Raw genomic sequence first — 23,830 nt, forward strand, 5'->3', positions numbered from 1 at the left:
AGTCGAACCAGACGGGTATGAAGCTCGGGCGGAATCGCCCCCGGAGTCCGCCATTGTACCCCAACCGATGGTGCTCATCCAGCCACCAGAAGGGGCTGCAACCCCGGTGCTCCGCCGATCACAGCGGACAACTCGGCCACCGGACAGACTCAATCTGTAAGCCAACACCCCCGCCGGACTTGATTTTTTTTACAGGGGGTGAATGTGGTGAATCACAGTAGCGTAATTCGCACTGTATTACTATGTCCCTATAAGCTCAGCACACAAGCAGTTGTGCTGCTCTGCCACTAGGGGGAGATGCACTGGGAGTGTACGGGAGTTTGTACTGGGCTCCACCCTTGGCTCTACCCACAGCTCCTCCCCCCTAACTGGAAGTATAAAGGTTGATGTTGAGAGCCTGCCTGCAGTTCATCTGGAGTTCATCGTGTCACATGCAGGCTCTGTTGTAAGACGATTAAAACCATTGTTCACTTCTAACCACGTGTCGCGTGAATTGATGGTCTCATCTGTCCCTAAGGTTCCCTTTCAGCAGTCTGCCAGGAAGCGCCGTTCAGCGACACGTTACACTCCACCCGACTCAGAAACACTGCAAGTGGATGCACAGCCGTGGGCCAAGCGATGCAGGTGGCCTCCCCCAGTGGCAGTTTATGGGGGACTTTTGGACGGGGGGAGAAGGGGGGGGGGGGTGAGCTTGTCATCACCCGCATGAGATTCATGGGGAAACAGTCATTGATCTCCCTGTGGGACGCATGGAGTACGAGCTCCCGAGGTAGGGGGTGGAGGCCGACCACCTGGGGCTTGTTATGAGCAAGAGATAAAAGCAGGCCCATCTCCTGGCCTGGTGTAACAAATCCTCCCAGCTAGGATTGCACTGGGAGTGAGATGCTGCATTGTGCAGACTATGGTAAATATGTAAATACATTCATCTTTGTTAACGACAGTGTCTTTTGAGTTGTTATTCCCTCCAAACCCCTTCCAACCTTCCTCCCAACCTCCTCCAAACCCTCAGGCAACATCCAATTGGTTGTAAAGTTATAGCAATTTGTCTTACCACTTTTCAAGCAGGAATGTTCTGAGTTGCAGCTGCTGCCTCTCACCGTTGGGAAGCTTTGTGATTTCCTATTGAACCGCTCAGCCTGACAGATCCGTCTTTTAAGCCAGTCTTTCAGATTTGCAGCTCTGGCTACTCCGAGTGGATGAGGAGAAACTGTTTGAAACACCGAGCCCGAGCCGTCCCCCCCAGACCACAAGCCCTGGTGTTTGGCTCTGTCTGCGCCCTCTCTCCTGGGCCCTGTTGGTTGGTATTAGTGATGAACCTCCAAATATATGAACTGGCTCCTTTCTATTCAGCCTCTTGTTTGATCACAACAAAGGTTTTTGAAAATATCTTTGCCATATGGATACCTTTTCTGAATCCTATTGTACTTTTATTATCTACACTGAATATAAAGAACCAATCAACAAGGTGTCCTTGAGTTAAAAAAGAGCATGTTTATTCGTCACTAAACCCAAGGAAAATAATGAAATCCGCAACATCTCACATGCACAAACATACACACATATACACACACAAAACACTTTGAGTCCAAATCAATACTAAAAGAGCATATAGTTAGATTTCCTTTGCTTGTCCTTGAGGTGTCGATTTTTAAACATTTCAGCCAATTTCACGTTAGCTGGTTCCTTGGGTGCAGTCAGATGTGGAAGGTATTGTAATTCTTAAGAAATCTCACTTTGTTGGTAGATTTGGAGATGTTGATGTTTTGAACTAGGTATTGCACTTGATCCCAGGATAGAGAGAGATTTATTATCCTATTATTCTGCTGAAATCCTTTTCCAAAATGTATTTGATGATGACCTCTGGCTTTTCAAAAAAAAACCCAGTTCTTCAAGCCCTGTTGGTTGGTTGTATATTCCAGAGAAATTTGATTATCATGCCTGCTATAGTCATTATGATAGAACCTAAACCTTTTATAGCATTTTAAGATAGTAAAATCCAGCAGCAGTTAGAGGTCGTTGACATTCCACATGCTGGTGGGGGGAAAGGAGGTTGAGAGGGGGGTGAATGTCTGTTCCCACTTGGGTAGAGTTCAAGTTGTATATGGCTGGCTAACAGTTCCCCAATGTCTTAAAAAATTACATTGAATGAAATCCAGCACTTTGCATTTTTAATACCTTCCTTGGATGGTGTTGTGTTTCAATGTCTGGAGATTAAGGAAATGTATCTCTCTCTTCAAACTCCCTTGAGGAGGGGAGGTCAGTGGGTATTGTTTACTTTTCGCATCTTCACCTTGGAAGTGGCCTTCTAAAGTAGTTTGTTTTGTTTCATTTCAGAACCTCCAGCAAGTTGAAGGTTTTATAAATCATTTCTCAACATAAAGAATTTCATGACAAGAAGCATTAAAATGGTGAAAGGCTGTGGTGTTTAGGTTATATGATTACCAGCAAGCCATTATATGCTCTCTAGATTTTTAAAAAGTGAATAATACAGAGAATTAGCGTGCATTGGGGCAAAGCTCCTGAAAGCACAATACTTTGTGGCTTATACACAGTCATATTATGACACTCCCCAATGCTCATGTGTATTATACTCAAAGTACCACATCACTTTCAAGCAATATTCATTACCCATAGTTTCTGTTGAAGATTCGCTCATGGATCAAGTCCATCTCAGGTCTCACATAATTAATGCGATCGTTTATTTAACACTGGCCCAGCAGCAATTTTCAATTGTATACAAAACAATACTGTGGAAATTTGACTTGATCTAATTTCAAAACAACATCTCTGAGATTCCATGAGAAGATCAAATTGGATTTATATTTTGTGACAGTGTTGACCGCCAAGATTGGTAACCCACTAGCAATAGAAGGATTTATCTTCATCAGGAGAAACCAGATTGATAGCCCATTGGGCTCTGCCAGGAGTGTTTTTGGTGGAGGGAGGGTGGGGAGCACATAAAGTAGGGGAGTTGCCAATCCCACTACCTTCCTGCCCACCCCTCCACCTTCCTGCCCACCCCTGAGCTCACCCCCATAATACGAGGGGCGGCAGGTGTTGGAAACGGCAGCCCACCCGCCTTAATCAAGAGTCAAGTGAGCTTGTTTTCAAGCCAATTGACCCTGATAATACGCTGCCCATACCATATAATGGTTGGCTGGGCAGTCAGGTGGGAGTGGATAGGCTGATTCTTTAGAAAACTTTTGAAACAGCAGAAAGGACATCAGTGTACTAACTTCAGGGTGCCCCTTGCACATTGGGTGGCAGCCCCATAAGATAGTGCAACCCCTTTCTTCATACTCGCCTGCTCTGTAAGACATGACACCCCCATCTTCCCTTCTCTGCCCAAGATCCAAGACCTTTTTAAAAAAATATTTTATTCAGACATTTTCAAAAAAAAACCCAAAGCAGAAGCAAAATTATAGAATGTGGTAAATAACCAACACCCACTTCCCAACCCCCACTCCCCACTCTCGCCCCTTCCCCCGTCCTGCCTTCCCCATTTTAACACCCTTACTCTTCCCTTTCCCTCCCCTTTGCTGACTCCTCCATCCTCTTTAAAAAAAGTCAATGAACGGCTTCCATCTCCGAGCAAACCCATCAACCGACCCCCTCAGAACAAACTTGCCCATCTCAAGCCTCAGGAATTCCGCCAGGTCACTCACCACACACCCGCTTTCAGCGAGGCAAAGGCCAGGACATTGGCCTCTCTCGTCCCCTGGACCCTACTTGTGACGCTAATAAGGGTTATTATTATTATATCACTACCTCTGGACTCAAAGCCACCATCACCTCCAACACCTCGGACATTATGCATACCCTTGCCAAAACCCCTTTAGCTACGGACATGCTCAGAACATGTGGACATGATTTGCCGGCCTACCCATGCACCGCCCAGACCTGTCTTCTACCCACCAAAAAACCTACTTATCCGCGCTACCGTCATATGTGCCCTGTGAAGTACTTTAAATTGAATAAGGCTTAGCCTCGCACACAACGAGGACGCATTCACCCTCCATAGGGCCTCAGCCCATGTCATGGCCTCCACCTCCCCACCCAGCTCCATCTCCCACTTCCGTTTTATATGCGCCACCAGGGCTCCTCCCAGTCCATCAACTCCTTGGAGTTCTCTGACACCTTCCCCTCCCCCATCTCCTCCTTCGACAGCACCTTGTCTTGCAATCCCAATGGCGGTAACCCAGGAAAAGACGACACCTACCCTCAAAATCCTGAACCTGCAGGTACCTGAAACCGTTCCCCTGGGCAGCTCATACGCTTCCTCCAAGTCCTCCAATTTCGCGAACTGCCCCCTACAAACAGGTCACCGCATTGCTCACTCCCTGCTTGGCGCCACACCCGAAATCTCGCATCCAACCCCCCCACAGTGCAAACCTATGATTATCACAGATCGGTTCCCACACCGAGACACTCTCCAATCCCAAATGCTGCCTCCACTGCCCCCACACCCTCAAGGCCGACACCACCACTGGGCTCATGGAGTGCCTGGCTGGAGAGGATGGCAGAGGTGCTGTTAACAAGGCACTTAAACAAGAAGCCGCCTCTCTCTGCCCTATGCTGACTCCTCCCCCACAACCCATTTCCTAACCATGGCGATGTTCGCCACCGAGTAGTAGTTCATTATATTTGGCAATGCCAATCCCCCTCTCCTCACCCCCGCTTCAAAAAAGCCCTTCTGACCCACGAGGTCTTCACCGCCCATACATATCCACAGTTCAGCATGTTTTAAAAAATGACTATGACTTCGGGACAAAGAACGGGAGGTTCTGAAAAACAAACAGGAACCTTGACAGCACCGTCATCTTTACAGTCTGCACCCGTCCAGCCAACGACAATGGCAGCACATCTCATCTATTGAAGTCCCCCTTTATCTGCTCTACCAGCCGAGTCAAATTTAACTTGTTCAGCTGCGCCCAACCCTGTATCACCTGAATGCCCAGGTATCTAAACCTTGCCCCCACTACCTGAAATGGCAACTCCCCTAACCTCCTCTCCTGCCCCCTAGTCTCAATCGGGAACACCTTGCTCTTTCCAATGTTCAGCTTGTACCTGGAGAACCAGCCAAAGTCCTCTAAAATCCTCATAATGCCCCCAATGCCACCCAGTGGGTCCGAAATCTATAACAACTGGTCGTTCGCGTACAGCGAAACCCTGTGCTCGATGGCCCCCCGACAATCCTTTTCTAGTCCCTCGACGCTCTAAGCGCCATTGTCAGTGGCTCTATTGCCAAGGCAAAGAGCAGTAGAGTGAGCGGACATCCCTGCCTCGTCCTGCGATGCAGCCCGAAATATCCCAAACTCACCCGGTTCGTCCATACACTTGCGACCGGTGCCTTGTCCACAAACCCCCGCCCGAACTGCCCCAGCACCTCCTACAAATATTCCCATTCCACCCAGTCGAAAGCCGTCTCCGCATACATCCCCACTGCCACTTCCACCTCTTGCTCCTCCGGGGCATCATGATTACATTGAGCAACTTCCTCACATTCGCTGACAACTGTCTCCCTTTCACAAACCCCATTTGGCCCTTGCCTATCACCCCCAGGATACAGCCCTCAATTTGCGAAGGAAACATCTTCGCCAACAACTTGGCATTTACATTCAATAGCAATATCGGACAGTACAACCCAGACTGCTCCGGATCCTTGGCCTTTTTCAATATCAAAGAAATGGAAGGGGAATTCCCCCCTCTCCCTAGCCTCATTATATGCCCTCAGCAGCAGTGGCCCCAGCTCCCCCACAAAGTTGTTATAAAATTCCCATCAGGAATCCATCCAGGCCCAGGACCTTCCCTGCCAGCATCGCCCTATACTCTCCATCACCTCCCTCAGCCCTTGGGTGCCCCAATCCCTGCTCCAATTCCTCGTCCACCCTGGGAAACTCTAGCCCATCCAGGAACCGGCGCATTCCCTCTCCCTCGGCCAGGGGCTCCGACTCGTAGAATCCTCTGTAAAAAGCCTTAAACGCCCCATTCACACCCACCGGATCCAACACCACCCTTCCCATCTCATCCTTTACTCTGCCAATCTCCCTCGCCGCCTACTGCTTCCTCAGCTGGTGGGCCAGCATCCTAGCCTCACCCTACTCATCTCCTGCCCCTCTGGCCATCCGCAGCTGCCCTACCGGCTTTCCCGTGGACACTAATCCGAACTCCAACTGGAGTCTCTGCCTCTTTGTCAAAATCCCTGCCTCCGGGACCTCTGAATACCTTCAGTCCAGCCTCAGAATCTCCTCTATCAGCCTTACCATCTCTGCCCATTCAGCCTTCTCCCTGTGTGCCCGAATTGAAATGAACTCCCCCCGAACCACCGCCTTGAGTGCTGTGACCCACAACATGGTGGCCATGACCTCCACAATGTCATTGAGCTCCACATACCCCCATCCGGCAACAACTGCAAATCCAGCCTCCACTGCGGCGCTGGGGCCCCCGGGTCCACCCGCAAATCCACCCAGTGTGGCGCGTGGTCGGAGACGATGATCGCCGAATATTCCGAGTCAATCATTCCGCCAACAATGTCCTGTCCATCACAAAAATGTCAATCCGGGAATACACCCGGTGCACTCGACTGGTCAAAGCTTGGCTCTGTGACCATATTAAAACCCCTCCCCCCACTGATCAACCGGTCCGAGTCCAGGTCAGGAATTGTACTCAGCACCCGCCTTATGAAGTCTACATCATCCCAATTTGGGGCATAAAGGTTTACAGGGACCACTGGCATTCCCTCCCACTCACCATCACCCCCACCCCCCTCCCCCGAATCCTCAACAATGTTCCCCAGGTTGGAACGCCACCCACTTATTCACCAGCACCGCCACCCCCCCTCATCTTCATGTCCAGTCTCGAGTGGAACACCCGCCCCACCCATCTTTTCCTCAATCCTGTCTGGTCCCCTATCTTCAAATGCGTCTCCCACAAAAAGCCCATGTCCGCCATCAGACTCCTCAGGTGCACGGACCCTCCCGGCTCACTCTCTGATGTCCATCATCATCACTCCCTTTCCAGCTGCGTCACATAAACCACACCCTTGTTAGCAACTCTCCCGCCCCTCTCCCCTGTCCCAAACAAAATAACAACCCCATTCCCCACCCCTCTTCTATCTCCTGTCAACCCTGCACTGCACTCCCGTTAACTAGCCCGCCCAGTTAGTATGGTGGCCCCCACCCAAGGGGCAGGATTCTCCGACCCCGCGCCAGATCGGAGAATCCCCGGGGAGAGGTGCGAATCCCGCCCCGTCGTCCCAACGCCGGCTGTCCTGTGCTCCGGCGCCGTTTTTCGGGGGCCAGTGGGATTCCCGCCACGCCGGTCGGGGGCCGTTGACAGAGGCCCCCCCAGCAATTCACCGGGCCCCGATGGGCCGTGTGGCCATAACGTTTTGCCCAGTCCCGCCGGCGTGAATTACTCACCTCACACACAGCGGGACCTGGCAGGTAAGTGTGCGGGGCTGGTACTGGGGTGGGGGGAAATCCGATCCCGGGGGGGCCCCCACAGTGGCCTGGCCCGCAGTTTGGACCTACCGATCTGTGGGCGGGCTGGTTCCATGGGGGGGCTTCTTTCCTCAGCGCCGGGCCCCTGCAGGGCTCCGCTATATTGCCCGGGGGCCGGCGCAGAGAAGGGAACCCCTGGCATGCGCGGAAATCCGCCAGCTGGTCCGCGCATGCGCAAGATAACATCTGCTCAACATGCGCGAACTCGCGCCGGCTCTTTGCCGCCAGCTGGAGCTGCGGGTACCACTCCGGCATCAACCTCTCCCCCGAGAAATTGGAGAATTCCTCACTTTCGGTTGACACCAGAGTGGTTGGCGCCAGTTTTACTGCCGCGTGGGTCGTAGTCCCATTTTCAGAGAATCCCACCCAAGGTCTCCAAACCCCCTACCCCCCAATTCTCCCCCCCCCCCCATCCACGCTCCCCCAAAAAGCAGAAATGGTGTACTTTCCTTGATGTTCCTCCCACACAGGGCCTGCCGTTCAAACACCCCGCCATCTAAACCAAAAGAACATTTCAAGGAGAAAAGTTTCCCCAGAACAAAGAAAGATTCGCACAAACTCCTCCAAAGTTCAATATCCTTCTCTTGGAAGTCCATTGTCCCTCATAAACTCCATCGCCTCCTCTGGTGTGCCAAAATAATATTTACACTTCTGGAAACTCACCCAGAGGCGGGCTGGGTACAGCACCCCAAACCTCACCCCCTTCTTAAGAGGGCATGCTTGACTCGATTAAACCCAGCCTCCTCTTCGCCAGCTCTGCACCCAGGTCTTGGTACACCTTCCCAGGTGCACTTTCTCGTCTACCTCGCCCACCAAAGAATCTTCTCTTTATCAACCGCACCACCATCGCCCTTGGCAGCTTGCCCGCTTGCAGCTTCCTCATCAATGCCCTGTGTGCTCAGTCGACCTCCAAGGCCAGTCAAAGGCCCCCTCCCCCATCAACTGCTCCAACATTTTGGCCACATATGTGCCAGCCTCCGCACCTTCGATACCTTTGGGCATCACCACAATCCTCAAATTTTTCCTTCTGGAGCAGTTCTCCAGATCCTCAACCTTTTCCTTCAGCCTCTTCCGGGTCTCCTGCATCACCCCTCACCTCAGCCACCAACGAGGCCAACTGTTCCTCATGCTCTCCAATGCCTCCTCCACTTTCTGGATCGCCCACCCTGGGACTCCAGCTTCTGCTCCACTCTCTCGATCTCTGCTTTCATCAGCTCCACCACTTTGGCCAGTTCCTCCAGAGCCTCCTTCCTCTGTTCAGAACTTCCACTAACTGCTCCTTTGACCACTGTGCGGGCGGAACAGCCCCTTTGCCCTCCGCCATCTTAACCTGTGGCACACCTCGAAAACTCCCCGGTTCCAGCAGCTCTTTTCTTCTCGTCCCACTCCTAATTCATGGCTCCAGCCACAAGCCACACTAGAGGAGTTACACCTTCTCCAGGTACTCCTACACCTCTTTCCATCTAAAAACCTCACCCTTCAGATGGGGAAAGGACCAAAAGATACCACCTTGAGTGGCAGCCACCAAATGTGTGACCGCTCACTCCTTAGCTGCCATCGGAAGTCCCATAACCTTGGACTTACCTTGCTTTGGGATCCATAGGCCTTTCTCTTAGGTCTGCTTGAAGTCAACAGTCTTCAAATATGATTGGCCAGCCGCTCCCAAGGGTGGGACCTCCCACTAAGGGATAGATGTCCTGTACTGCAGCAGTTTAGCAAGCCCACGATATGTTATGACTGCGGTGTCAGGCTGACGAAGAGGAAGTTCGTTCTGCACTCACTTTGATTGCGGGATGGGGGGGCAGGTATCCTCAACCCCAGTTTACCCTATGATATGCTGTCCATACACCCAGAGGAGATACAGCATGAAAGGCCACCATTTGACTTATTTTACGGCCTGGCTCTTTGGAGAAGCTATCCAATTCGTAACATCTCACTGCATGAAAACAAATGCTGCATTTTCTGCCAATGCCATGCATGCGCAGTTGTACCATTTTACTCTAGACCTCATTGCGAACGATGGAGTAGACAGCAACCAGGAGTAGAGATGATTATCAAACCGCAATTTAAGCCAGTGATTGAAAAAGCCTCATCTTCTCCTAGTCAGTGGGGCAGAGGAGATTAATGGAGCTTGGATCGGAATGAGGAGGGAGGGGACACTTCTGGTCCACTTGGTGACAGCTGCAATCCCGGATTGCAAAAGCTCCAAATCCCACCTATGGAGCTCTGAGGCTTTCTCTGGTTGGATCTTATTCTGATCCTGAAGCAATTCACCCAGTTTCGGAGCCCTTTCTGAACACTTCTGCCACTGGAACCATTTCTCCTTATTTACTCTGTCAAACCACTTCATGATTTTGAGTACTTCTTTTATATATTCTGTTAGGCCTGGTACTATGCTGTAAATTCTATATTAATTGTATTCTACAAAATCAGTAAGCCCCAGCTTGTGTAATGTCCTATACGTTTGGAATAAGTCCACTGCCGATCTATCGTTCATTTGAAACTCAATACTAATCAGCTACAATTATAGATAATTTCCATTTGCATTCGTGCATTGGATGAATCACCAATTTGATTTACTAATTTATCCAGTTTAGAAATTGTTCCCACTGCTTTTCAATTGTGACTTGAATTTTGTTCTTCACTAGTTGGTGTCCATACCATGCAATACTTTTCAATGTATCAGTTCAGTTTTTTTGCTTGTAAAGGTGTACTGGTAGAATTAGAGCCTTTGATCAGAGGTTTTGTGTTCACATCTGTCAAGAGTTATAAATGATGAGATGATCTTCAGCTTTGTGTAGCAGTCCTTTTCATCTGTGAGTTTCTGCTTATTGACTATCCACGCTGCAGTGATGAGGAGCTCCGAGTTCTGGCAGCGTTTTATCCATAGATGGTTCTCTTATTGCTATGATATTGCACAACATGCATTCAACAGGATCTGTTGCTGCACAATCTTCATTTTGACACCATCCTGTAATCTCTGTGGGAGTTGGAGTGCTGTTTGCGCTGCAAGGCTGGGATAATGTTGTGGGTGGTTTACTTAAAAGATTGTGGTTGCTGACCCTTACTAAATTCACTTCTGAATTTTTATTCACTTGTTGCAGCTTGGAAGTTCTAAATTACATTCTGTCACCACTACCCTTGTGATGTTTCACAAATTCCAATGGTGGGGGGGGGGGGGGGGCAATTCTCCAGCTGCGTTGCGCCCAGCTCAAATCCCGTTATGTTCAGGAGAATTGCAAAATCGGGATTTGCTCCGGGTGCTAATCAGTTTCCTATTCTGGCCTGCTCCAGCTGGCATGATCAGGATCACGGCCAGAAAGAATACAAACCTGGGGCGAAATTCTCCGACCCCCAGCAGGGTCGGAGAATCGCCTGGGGGCGCCTAAAATCCCACCCCCGCTGTGGCAGAGATTCTCTGCCATCCGGGAAGTGGCGGGGGCAGGAATCTCGCCACTCCGATCGGAGTGGCTCCTGCGGTGATTCTCCAGCCCGGATGGGCCGAAGTCCCGCCGCTGGGAGGCCTCTCCCGCCACCGAGGTTTAAACCACCTCTGGAACGGCGGGCTCAGCGGCGCGAGCGGGCCCCGGGGTCCTGGGGGGGCGGGGGGCGATCGAACCCCGGGGGGGTGCCCCCACGGTGGCCTGGCCCGCGATCGGGGCCACTGCTCAGACTGCGGGCCAGTGCCTTGGCTGCACTATTTCTCTTCAGGCACGTTTGGTGGGGTGTTTCTTGCTGGCACTTAGCCGTTTCTTTGGGCCTCAGGGAGTTGGGCCCCACCGAAGCAACACTTGAGTGGATTTCCTACACTGCCGAGCAGAGCACGCCAGCAGAGACAGCTCCTCCCAGATCCAGGCACCATTTTTCCGGCACCTCCCCCTTTCAGCCCCACCCTCTTTCTGAACCTCCCTCCTTCACACCCCCAACCTTCTCATAGCCCCTTGGAATCGTCCTCCTCTAATGGGAAAGAACCCACCCTCCCCAGGCTAAAGCCCTGGTTTTGTCAGCCTGGCACCCTGTCAGTGTCCAGGTATTGGGGGAGTGCCAAGGTAATACCCTGCTCTGTCCCCAACTACCCGAGGGCCTCTTGCATCCTGCGAGACCCCGTGAGGTGCCATCGTGCCCCATGAGGAAACCAACACTAAACGCCATCTGTTGAGGTCTCGCGGGCGTGCCTGTTGACTCCCGGGCATTAGGTGAAAGCGACGTCCTGGTATTTAAATGAGCCTCATATCTCATAATTATCTGGATCACGCCCAGCGAGGATGAGATCCAGATCATATGGGGGGGGGGGGTGAGTTGGGTAACGCTCAATTGGCCTGGTGCGGAGTCCAATTTGGGCCTCTCGCGGGATTCACTCATTGAACCCGACTCCACGTGGATGCAATGTGGTGGCTGAATCGTGTCTTTAAACTCTCTTCCAGAATATCATTTTGAATTATCTCTCAGATGAAGATTAAAGTCTTCCCTCTGATGTGTTGAAAACCTTTGAAGTGCTATTTTCACATTCAATTTCATTTCCCATTAACCTTTTCACGCCTCTGGGCTTGCTGAGAACCTAAGACCTTTGAACTGCATTGTTTACATTCAATTTCACAATCCATTACCTTTTACAGGCCTCTTGATTTACAGGTCCAGGTTATTTCAAAGGAGGGCTTACCTTTGTTAGTTTATATAGCTCTTCACGATCCATTAACTGTGCAGTGCTTCCTCTTTTGATGTGTTCTTTCTAACTGCATTGTTTTCTGCTGGGGTTTCCTCTGTTCTGAAGTCCTTCCTGGTGCCAGGTTGCCAATGCTCAGATGTGGAGACTGAGGAAGTGACCTGAAGGGGGATCCCTATCGGTGGGGCTCTTTGGTGAACCCATAGTGGGGTCTCACTCAGTTGGAGGAGTTTGCCAGCGATTGTGGGGGTGTTGCTGTAGTGTTATTCTGAGAGCACCCCGACTTCTGAGGATCCGGCCTTGCCGTCTTCTTTGAGTCCCACGGTGCAAATCACCCCCCACCCAGCCTCCAAATAAATTTCAAAATGTAGGTGAATCACGGCGATCCTCCCAACAGAAATCGCGCATAGTTTCCACTGGAGGCCACACTTAGAAATGTTTTGGGAGAATTACACCCAAGGTTTCTAATTTATGGTTTCCTGTCAAATTAAACTTCAATTAACAAACGCTAAAATTAAAAAAATAATAATTTAAAGGATATGACTATTATTGGCTGGGCCAGCATTTATTGACCATCCCTAGTTGCTCTTAAGAAGATGGTGGGGAGTTGTCTTCTTGAACTGTTGCAGCCCCTGAGGTGTAGGTAAACTCACACAGCTGTTAGGGAGTGAATTCAAGGATGTTGAGCCAATGACAGTGAAAGAAAAGCGATACATTTCCAAATCAGGATGGTGAGTGACATAGAGGGGAATCAAGTGGTGGTGTTCGGAGATATCTGCTACCTTTGTCGGTCCAGATGGTGGTAGTCAAGGATTTTGAAGGTGCTGCCTGAGGAATCTTGGTGAGTTCCTGCAGTGCATCGTGTAGATGGTAAGTAAACATTGCTGCCACTGTTCGTCGGTGGAGGTGGAGGGATTGAATATTTGTAGAAGTGGTGGCAAACAAACGGGTTGCTTTGTCCTGGAAGGTATTGAGCTTCTTGAGGATCGTTGGTGCTGCACTCATCCAGGCAAGTGGGGAATATTCCATCACATTCCTGATTTGCGTTTGTGGACAGGCTTTGGGGAGTCAAGAGGTGAATTACTCTGCAAAATTCTTAGCCTCTGACTAGCCCTGGTACCCACAGCATTTGTATGGCTTGTCCAATTCAGTTTCTGGTCAATGGTTACCCCATGGATATTGATAGTAAGGGAATCAGTGACGGTAATACCATTGAATGTCAAGGGACAATGGTTTGATACTCTCTTATTGGTCATTGCCTGGCAGTTGTGTGGCACAAATGTTACTTGCCATTTGTTAGCCCAAGCCCAAGCCTGGATATAGTCCAGGTCGTGCTGCATTTGGACATGGACTGTTTCAGTATTTGAAGAGTCACAAATGGTACTGAATATTTTGTGGACATCAGCGAATATCCCCACATCTGACCTTACGATGGAAGGAAGGAGCTGAAGATGGTTGGACTGAGGATACTATCCTGAGGAAAGCCTGCAGTGATGTCCTGGAGCTGAGATAATTGACCTCCAACTATCACAACCATCTTCCTTTGCGCCAGGTATGACTCCAACCAGTGACGTATTCCCCCAGATTCCCATTGACTCCAGTTTTGTTGGGGCGCCTTGATGCCACATTCGGTCAAATACTGCCTTGATTTCAAGGGCAGTCACTCTCACCTCACCCCTGGAATTTAGCTCTTTTGTCCATGTTTGAACCAAGGTTGTAATGAGGCCAAAAGCTGAGTGACCCAGGCAGAGCCCAAACTCAGTGCCCATGAGCAGGTTATTGCTGAGTAAATGCTGCTTGATAGCACTGTTGATGATCCCTTCCATCAAATTGCTGATGATTGAAAGTAAACTGATGGGGCATTAATTGGCCAGGTAGAATTTGTACTGCTTCTTGTGTACAGGACATACCTGGATAATTTTCCACTTTGCCAGGTAGATGCCAGTGTTGTAGCTCTACTGGAGCAGCTTGGCCAGGACAGTGGAAAGTTCTGGAGCACGTCTTTAGTATTATTGCCATAATATTGTCAATATTTGCAGTATCCAATGCCTGCAGCCGTTTCTTGATATCAGGTGGAGTGAATTGAATTGGCTTGAAGACTGACATCGGTGATGCTGGAGACCTCTGGAGGAGACCGAGATGGATCATCCGTGAACAGAAATATAAATGCACTGTACAAGTTTCTATATCTTCAGTTCTTATCCATTGAATTATGGAAAATTTAGCATGAAAAAGAGAAGAGTTTGAAATTGGTGTTAAGCTGTTTATTTCCTACTCTTTGATGAATTCTAGGCGGGATTCTCTCAGCCCGGGGCCGGTCCGGAGAATCCCTGCGACCGGCACGAATCGCTTCACGCCACTGACGCCGGCACGCAATTCTCCGCAGAGCGGAGAATTGGCGCCATTGGTGTCGGCGTGGTTGGAACGGCGCTGGCTCTACGCCGACGGCCACTGATTCTCTGACCGGGATAGGACGAGCAGCCGTTGTAAAAACGCCGAGTCCTGCCGGCGCTGTCCACACCTGCTCTCAGCCGGTGGGAACTTGGCGTGGAAGGGTCGGGGGGGGGGGGGGGGGGGGGGTCCGGCTGCAGGTGGTCCTCCGATGTGGCCTGGCCCCCGATCGGAGCCCACCGTTTGGCGGGCCAGCCACTCTGCTGGGGGCCTCCTTTCTTCCGCGCCGGCCCCTGTACTCCTGTGCCATGTTGCATTGGGGCTGGCGCGTTGAAGGAAGCCACTCCGCATGCGCACGTTGGCGTCGGTGCCACTGTGTATGCACAGATCCCGTGGCACCCAGTTGACGCCGGGATCAGCAGCTGGAGCGGCGTGGACCGCTCCAGTGCCAAACAGTGTTTCAACGGCGTTAACACTTAGCCACAGGATCACAGAATCCACCCACTGTCTTTTCTTGCACTTTAGAATAAAGAGATTATTATTGAATTTCTAATCAAATTAAAGCAGACAACACCACTGCTGTACATTCACGTCGTGGAATCTGGTCTGTGCACTCAATAGCAGCAGTTTAGTCTGCATTTGTTGAGCAGCATTTCAATGGTATTGAATATCAGTTGATTTCTGCAGCTGCCGATGTTACATCCAGATGGCAAGCTGAAAATGTAACCCCGAGTCTTCTACTCTGTGTCAAAACAAATGCTTTGATCCAAAACTCTAAACCCAATGATATTTATGTTTCTGCAGCCTACAAACCAATCCTTTAATGATTTAAACACCGCAGAAACAGTCAAAGTAACATCTGTGATCAAATAGTTCGAAACCCTTTGAAACACATGAAGTTGTGCTAATTTTCGGAATGATGGACATCATCGCAAAACTATTGACTCTTGCTCTATATAAGTAAGAGTTAACAACCATGTACTCTTACGAACGCAACTTTCGCTGCACACCTCAATGATAATCAATTTCAGCTTAAAAGGGTCAGCAAAAGCCAAAATGCTGCAATGTACTGGAATGCAATGCATAGTAGATACTGTTATCTGCTTGTATAATATTTCATAATCGTTAACATGTTCAGAACCGTTCTTATTATCAAGTACACTTAAAAATTTATTAAAATTTAAAATTTATATGGGCGGCACAGTTGCTTCACAGCTCCAGGGTCCCTGGAGCTTGGGTCACTGTCTGTGCGGAGTCTGCACATTCTCCCCATGTCTGCGTGGCTTTCCTCCGGATGTTCCGGTTTCTTCCCACAGTCCAAAGATGTGCAGGTTAGGTGGATTGGCCATAATAAATTACCCTTAGGTTAGGTGGGGTTACGGGGATAGGGTGGAGGTGCAGACTCAATGGGCCGAATGGCCTCCTTCCGCACCGTAAATTCTATGAAACTAATTGATTCACCTGTACTTTTAAAAGAAAGAAACAGCTTCATTTGCATTGTGTCTTTCAAGTCCCCAGGATCACTCAAAGTACTTAAATACCAATTTGGTACTTTTTTAAGTGCGACTGCTGTTGTAACAAAGGCAAACATGGCAACTAATTTGCACACACTGAAGTCTACAAATGGCAATTGGAACATGGGAACAGGAGCAGGCCATTCAGCCTCTCAAGCCTATTTTGGCATGCAGTCATATCCTGACCGATCTGTATCCTAACTTCATCCACCCACCTAGGCTCCATCTCCCTTTCTGCACTTGAATAGCTAAAATCTATCAATCTCAGATTTAGAATTATTAACGGCATCTGCTTTCTGTGGGAGAGAATTTCACAATTCTACTAGACTTTGTGTGAAGAAGCATTTATTGGCCATTCAGGAGAGAAGTTAATGAATTGAATGACCAGATCATCTGCTTTTAATGACATAGACTATGGAATAAATGATGTTCAGGACATCAGGGGAACTCCCCATCTCTTCAAATAGTGTCATTGGAACTATTATGCCACCAGAAGAGGCTGCAGTTGTTTTTTCTGAAAGACGGTGGCTGGAATTTTTCTTCCCCTGCATTAGACATGAAGGAGGCGGACAGGCCTAAAAATTTGGCAATCAGGACCGGTGCCCAGTGCCTTCACCGGAAATAAGTTCTGGGCGGGAGGGCACATGGCCGACGTCCCCTTTTTTGTGATGACCTACATTCCCACCTACCTCCTCTTGAGTCCTTGATGTGGCCAATTAATGATCACTTTTAACCTCCACTGCAATCCTCGCAGCTCCAGGCTGTCTGTTGACATGCGACTTGCACAACTGTTAAACATGTCAACTGGAGGGAGGGGCTCCCTCATTCTGCATGATCAAGGGCATAAGCATTATGTATTATGTCTGACAGCGACCCCATGCCCATGCTGCCGATCCACACTCCAACAGCTGTCCTGCACCCATTGAGGTGGAACTTTCATACATCTCTCGGGAGGAGGTGCCACCCTAGAGAGTTGTTGGCTAATTGTTGGCTAATTGGCTGGAAGCTGTGAAGATATTATAACCAAGGTGACAGGATGAAGCTTTATGTAGCCATTTATTGATCCATGTGGGCATGTCACCTGATAGCTTCCCTGTTTAATTGCAGTGAGGGCAGGGACAGGCGGATACATGACAGGCTCAAACCTGCTGGCAGGTGAACGTATACTGCAGACCCATGTTGCACATCTTTGATACTACATTAACTGTCTGAAAAATAATGCAAGTAGAATAATAAAATGCAGTATAAAAGACACCAGCAGATACCCACAATGAAATGCAAAAAAATATGGCTAAGGAAACCTCACAGCCATTTTGGGCTTCTTAGAAATGCTTTAATTTAACAAATCAACCACTAGAAGCAATTTGGAGCACTATTCAGCATTACGCAACCTTGCTGTGATGAGGCCGTGGATTTCCATGCAAAAATAGGAAAAAATTGAGCCCTGCTTTCTTGTCATCTGAAGGTGTTATTGTGGTATCATTGCTTCTATTCTGGACTAATGGAGTTGTCACTGGTTTCTAATGATTGTTGTTTTGAATTCCTGAGAGTTTATCACACGGCCTGTCAGAATCACTCTCCGCTAACAACAACTTTAACAACATCAGCTTGTATTCGTATAGCGCTTTTCACATAATAGCGGATTTCACATCCCAATGCGCTTCAGAGAGATATTATAAAATATGACATTGAGCCACATAAGTGATATTAGGTCAGATGCTTAAAAGCTTGACCGTGGAGGTCAATTTTAAGAAATGTCTTAAAGGGATAAATTGAGGTAGAGACAGACAGACAGGTTTATGGAGAGAATTCCAGAGTTTAGGGCCTTGGCAGTTGAAGGCGTAGCCATCGATGGTGAAGTGATTAAAATCAACAATGCTCTGTGACTAAAATTGGAGGAGGGAAGATATCCCAGAGGGCTACAGGGATGCAGGAGATGGCAAAGATAGCAAAGATGGCAAAGGAGCAGCACGGTAGCATGGTGGTTAGCATAAATGCTTTACAGCTCCAGGGTCCCAGGTTCGATTCCCGGCTGGGTCACTGTCTGTGCGGAGTCTGCACGTCCTCCCCGTGTGTGCGTGGGTTTCCTTCGGGTGCTCCAGTTTCCTCCCACAGTCCAAAGATGTGCGGGTTAGGTGGATTGGCCATGCTAAATTGCCCGTAGTGTCCTAAAAAGTAAGGTTAAGGGGGGGGTTGTTGGGTTACGGGTATAGGGTGGATATGTGGGTTTGGGTAGGGTGATCATTGCTCGGCACAACATCGAGGGCCGAAGGGCCTGTTCTGTGCTGTACTGTTCTATGTTCTATAGCGTGGGACCAGAACATCAAGGATTGAAGACCAGAATGAGAATTTTAAAATCCAGGCATTGTTGAAGCAGGAGTTCAGTTCAGTGTAGTTCAGAAAGCACCAGTGTGATGGGTATGAGTTAGGACATGGGCAGCAGAGTATTAGGATACCTCAAGTTTACAAGAGGTAGAATATGGCAGGCTGGCCAGAAGCACAGTTGAATAGTCAAGCCTCGAAGAAGAAAGGTGTAGATGAGCGTTTCAAAATTCAGCAGAAAGAAATTGGGACAGGGGCAGAGAAAGACAGTGCTCACTCATGAAATTAGGAGATCTTGGGTGACGAAGCGGATATGTAGTTAGTTGAAAGCTAATCTCTGGGTCAATCATAACACCAAAGGTATGAATTGCATCAGCATCAGACCATTGCAAAGGGCAAGGGATAAATCAGTGGCAAGAGGGCTGAGTTTGTGGTGGGGTCCAAAGACAGTCTTCAGTCTTTCCAATATTTAATTAGAGGAAATTCCTGCTCATCCGGTAGTGCATGTCAGATAGAAAATCTAGCAAGTTAGGAAGAGTGGAGAGACCAAGAGAGGTGTTAGTGAAGTAGCATATAGGTGGAAGCTGACTTAATGTCTATTGCAGAAGGGCAGCATGTAGATAAGAAATAAGACGGAGCCAAGGATAGATTTCTGTGAGACACCAGAAGTAGTAGTGCAGGAGCGGGTAGAGAAGCCCTTGATGACGATGCTCTGACTACGATTAGATAGGTGAGAATGGAACCAGGTAAGCAGTTCGACCCAGCTGAATTATGGTAAAGCAACATTGCCATCAAAGGCTGGCAAACGTCATTGAGGGATAGTTTACATTTGTCATAGTCAAATAGGATGTAATTTGTGACTTTGCAAAGAGCTGTTTTGGTACTGTAGCTGGGGTGGACATTTGATTGGAGGGAACTAAGAACTACCTGTTTACTTAATTATGTACCTATTCTTTGTATTGCAGTGGTCAAGCTCATATCTTTACTGTTTTTGAAAATAATTGAATAAAAGTTACCTTAAAATAAATTTGGGTGTAACAATTATTTTTCTTACATAACATTACGTTTCTCACTAACAGTTTTTGAAATGCAGGTGTGATCGTCCATAGTCCAATGTTTCTTCGCAACAATAATTTGTCATTGAAGTATCTTTGCATTTTCTGTTGAATAATCTGGATAGAAAATATATTTGTTCAAACACTATTTCAGTAAATAACTAGCTGGATTTTGATTCATAGTGTTTGCCTCACTTTGCTTAAAGATTTATTTCCTGTAGAGTTACTGTGTGAAATGATTGATTGCTTTAAATAGTTTATTCATGAATTGTTACCAGGAGCCATCAAGTGGAAAATTGAGCTGGACTGGGACACAGAGGATTCAGAGTATCTGCAGAAAGTGGAAACGCATATGTCAAAAGCATTGAGGGAAGTCACTCCAGACATCATTGTGTACAATGCAGGCACCGACATCTTAGATGGCGATCAACTGGGAGGATTGGCTATTTCACCTCAGGTTCGTTCTCCGAATTGAGGGCAGTGCAGATGTTTGCACTTTGCATATCAAAGCACTTCAAAAATAAGCTGTACCTTAAATTTTAATTGTGCAACATATTCAAATGCATGTAAACTTAATTAAACAATTGAGAATGCATGCATTTTATCTTGCAGAAGATTTGAAGAAATATTTTGGTTATACTTGCTTGTCCAAATGTTTTAGTTATATTCCATAGAATCCCTACAGTGCAGAAGGAGACCATTTGGCATATCGAGTCTGCACCAATCCTCCGAACGAGCACCTAGGTCCACGTCCTTGCCCTCTACCCCTGATCCCATCTCACCTTTTGGACATTTTATAGGCAATTTAGGATGGCCAAACCACCTAACCTGCACATGGGGCAGCAGGGTAGCATGGTGGTTAGCATAAATGCTTCACAGCTCCAGGGTCCCAGGTTCGATTCCCGGCTGGGTCACTGTCTGTGTGGAGTCTGCACGTCCTCCCCGTGTGTGCGTGGGTTTCCTCCGGGTGCTCTGGTTTCCTCCCACAGTACAAAGATGTGCGGGTTAGGTGGATTGGCCATGCTAAATTGCAAATTGCCCGTAGTGTCCTAATAAAAGTAAGGTTAAGGGGGGGGGGGTTGTTGGGTTACGGGTATAGGGTGGATACGTGGGTTTGAGTAGGGTGATCATGGCTCGGCACAACATTGAGGGCCGAAGGGCCTGTTCTGTGCTGTACTGTTCTATGTTCTATGTTCTATCTTTGGACTGTGGGAGGAAACCGGAGCACCCGGAGGAAACCCGTGCACACACAGGGAGAACTTACAAATTTCACACAAACACCCAAAGTTGGATTCGGGCCCTGGTGCTGTGAAGCAGCAGTGCTAACGAGCCACCACCTGTTCCAGTAGAGTTGGCATGCCACTCTAAACACACACCCCTCCACACCGGTGCTTTATTTATCTCTGCACTCTCAGAGAAATCCCTTCGGGCAAGATTCTCTGGCCGCATCCGCCCGGCGACTGGAGAATCCCGCCCAAGCTAAATGGACTGCTCCATTGTCCACACCGTTCTTGTGGCAGGCGAGGCGGAAGAATCCAGCCCTTCGACTGTCCAACGCCTAGCCAGACTTGGTGTAAATGTTGCTGGAGAGAGTGCTCGCCAGTGACAGGCTAACGTGGTTCCCGGACTTGCATGACGTGATTCGAACTACTGCACTGGCGAGTGGGAGGTAAGATTCCAAAAGCCAATCATGCCAGATAGAAGTTTTTCGCTTCTCTCCGGATTTTGAGCTTGTGCCAACTTTTTCATGGACGGAGAGAGAGGGCTCAAAATCACTCCCAGTATTTACTACGAATTTAGATGCACATATTTTGAAACATTTTTGTTTCAAACATGTTTATGTATGATTTGTAAATTAATGCGCATACAAAATATGTTGAACTAGAAAACTACCTATTGTTTCAATGCTCCATTTTCCGTTGTGTTTACTAAAGACCTCTTTGTCATAGAAATTAATTCTGGCAATTTTAACACTACGCGTAACTTTCTGAAATAATGGGAGACATTCTCCGTTCGGGTGACTATTTTATTTCGCCGGAGTTGAATTGCTACTGATTTGCACTCTGCTGGGATTGCAAATCAGGAAGTGATTCCCAATCCTCACGCATGCGAATGTATGAATGGTGTGGATTGCGAGCAATTCCCAGGGTAATTCCACTATCGGGCCACCATTTTAAGCGAGGCCTTGTGACTGGCCAAATCCCCGCATCACGAAGCAGCCCCCGCCCCCAGTTTTTCTGGGTCCCCCCACCCCAGGTATGGGGCCTACGGGACTTCCCCCTCCCCTGAGATCTCCTGCATAGAGGGAACCCCCCAGAGACCCCTAACTAAAGGAACCCACCATTGAGATACCCAAATAGGAGTCCTCTAACAAAAGGGAACCCCCCCGCCCAGCGACCTCCTAACTAAAGTAACCTCCCCACAGAGACCTCCTAATTAAATGACACACCCACACCCCAGTGACCTCCTAACTAACTAAAGGCACCTCCCCATAGTCACCCCCAGATGACTGGAAGCTAGAGAACAGTCCAGACATGGACAGTGATGGAACCATCAATTCACTAGACACGTGTTTCCGATGTGAATCTAGGCTTTAATCGACTTACTTCAGAGCCAGCCTGTTACCTGTCGATGAACTCGTAGTGAACTCAGGCTGACTCTGGACACGGGTATTTATACAGCTGCACTAGGGGGAGGAGTCATGGGCGGAGCCAAGGGTGGAGCCCAGTACAAGTTCCTGAGTGCTCCCAGTGCTACTCTGCCTAGTGGTAGGATAGCGCTACTGCGCTTACAAAGACAGTGTGAATTAACATATATACATCTATATTACATTCACCACAGACAGTGAAAATAATTACTGCTGTAACAATTACCTAGCCATACACTTGCTGGCATAGGAAGCACCACGTATCCACTCCTGGAAAGATAAAAGCAATGACCTGTGTTTAAACCCCTGAGATCCTTTAGCTGCATTCATTTTTCTTGGGCTGTGATTGATAGCTTCCATAAACACAGCTGTGAGCCTGACTTCATTAATCTCCCTTCATGGATGAGTAACTCTAAAGTGATGTAACCACAATGTTTGCAAACACCAACCACTTCAAAGAGATTTAAGTGCATTTCAATCACTTTACTTAGGGGGTCCCTGGGGGCGGGGGGATCCTTTAGTTAGGGGCTCTTTGGGAGGGTCTCCCTAGTTAGGGAATATGGGGAGGTCCCTTAATTTAGGGGATCTTGGGGTTGGGGGGGTGTTTTAGTTCAGGGCTGTCTGTGGGAGTCCCACTCTGTAGGAGGTCTCTGTGGGTGATCCCCTTATTTCGGGGGTTTGGTGAGGGGCTCTCATTACTTAGGGAGTCTGTGGGGGCAGGTTGGGCATGTTTGGCATTGTGGGGGGGAGGGTGGTCCTCGAGTTGGTTGGCTTTGGACGGTAACCCCTGAAGGGGATTGCCCCCTTGGCCCATGGCCACATCCACCATGTCAGGGCCACTTTTCTACATACCTGTTGTAATCAGCGCACATGTGATTCCCAGCCTAGATGACCGGAGAATCATGCAAATTCAAAGCATATGGTCCCACGAACCCTGATCCTGCCGCCAGCGGGGAGCCAGAGCATTGCCAATCCCATTTTTACCCCTGATGCCCGATTCTCCGCCACATTGGGAACCCCGCTACCACTGGCAGCAGCACAAAATTTCGCTCAATGTGATTCATGATTGCATGGTGTTCAAGATCAATAGTTATATTTATTATATTAAAATGAAATTGCTGTTGAAAACATGAAAGCTTTTGCTTTTACCATCTTTTGATATTTTTGCTGGAAACTCAGTAGATACAATGGGTAACTATTTACCATGTTAAAAGTAAGATGTGGGATAATCATTCTGGGGTTTGTTTGGGCGCACGGGTCCCCGAGGGTAAGGAGGGTCTTTTTGGAGCGGGGCAGGGATAGAGGGGGGCTGGCGCTGCCCAACCTCTCTGGGTACTATTGGGCGGCTAACGTCTCGATGGTACGTAAGTGGGTAATGGATGGGGAGGGGGCAGCATGGAAACGGATGGAGGTGGCGTCCTGTGGAGGCACGAGCCTGAAGGCACTGGTAACGGCGCCGCTGCCGCTCCCTCCAACGAGGTACACTACGAGCCCGGTGGTGGCGGCTACCCTCAATATTTGGGGGCAGTGGAGGCGACACAGAGGGGAAGTGGGGGGCTTGGGGAGGCCCCGCTGTCGGGGTCCACCAGTTTTTCCCAGGGAACATGGATGGCGGGTTGCTGGGGTGGCACAGGGCGGGCATTAGGAAGTTGGGAGACCTGTTTATTGACGGGAGGTTCGCGAGCCTTGGTGAACTGGAGGAGAAGTTTTAGCTCCCCCCGGGGAATATGTTCAGG

The 23,830-nt window shown here is 48.8% G+C and overlaps 1 protein-coding gene across 2 annotated transcripts in view; it reads left to right on the forward strand.

Moving 5' to 3' along the window:
- hdac11 (histone deacetylase 11) overlaps positions 1 to 23,830 on the forward strand; it is a 230,610-nt gene that overhangs the window by 200,250 nt on the left and 6,530 nt on the right. For both annotated transcript variants that reach the window (XM_038812718.1, XM_038812719.1), the window contains one exon: positions 19,726 to 19,904. In XM_038812718.1, the coding sequence (XP_038668646.1) occupies positions 19,726 to 19,904 (179 nt within the window). The remainder of the gene's footprint in view (positions 1 to 19,725; positions 19,905 to 23,830) is intronic.

This window comes from Scyliorhinus canicula, chromosome 11 (genome assembly GCF_902713615.1).
Source record: "Scyliorhinus canicula chromosome 11, sScyCan1.1, whole genome shotgun sequence".
NCBI classification, from domain to species: domain Eukaryota; kingdom Metazoa; phylum Chordata; class Chondrichthyes; order Carcharhiniformes; family Scyliorhinidae; genus Scyliorhinus; species Scyliorhinus canicula.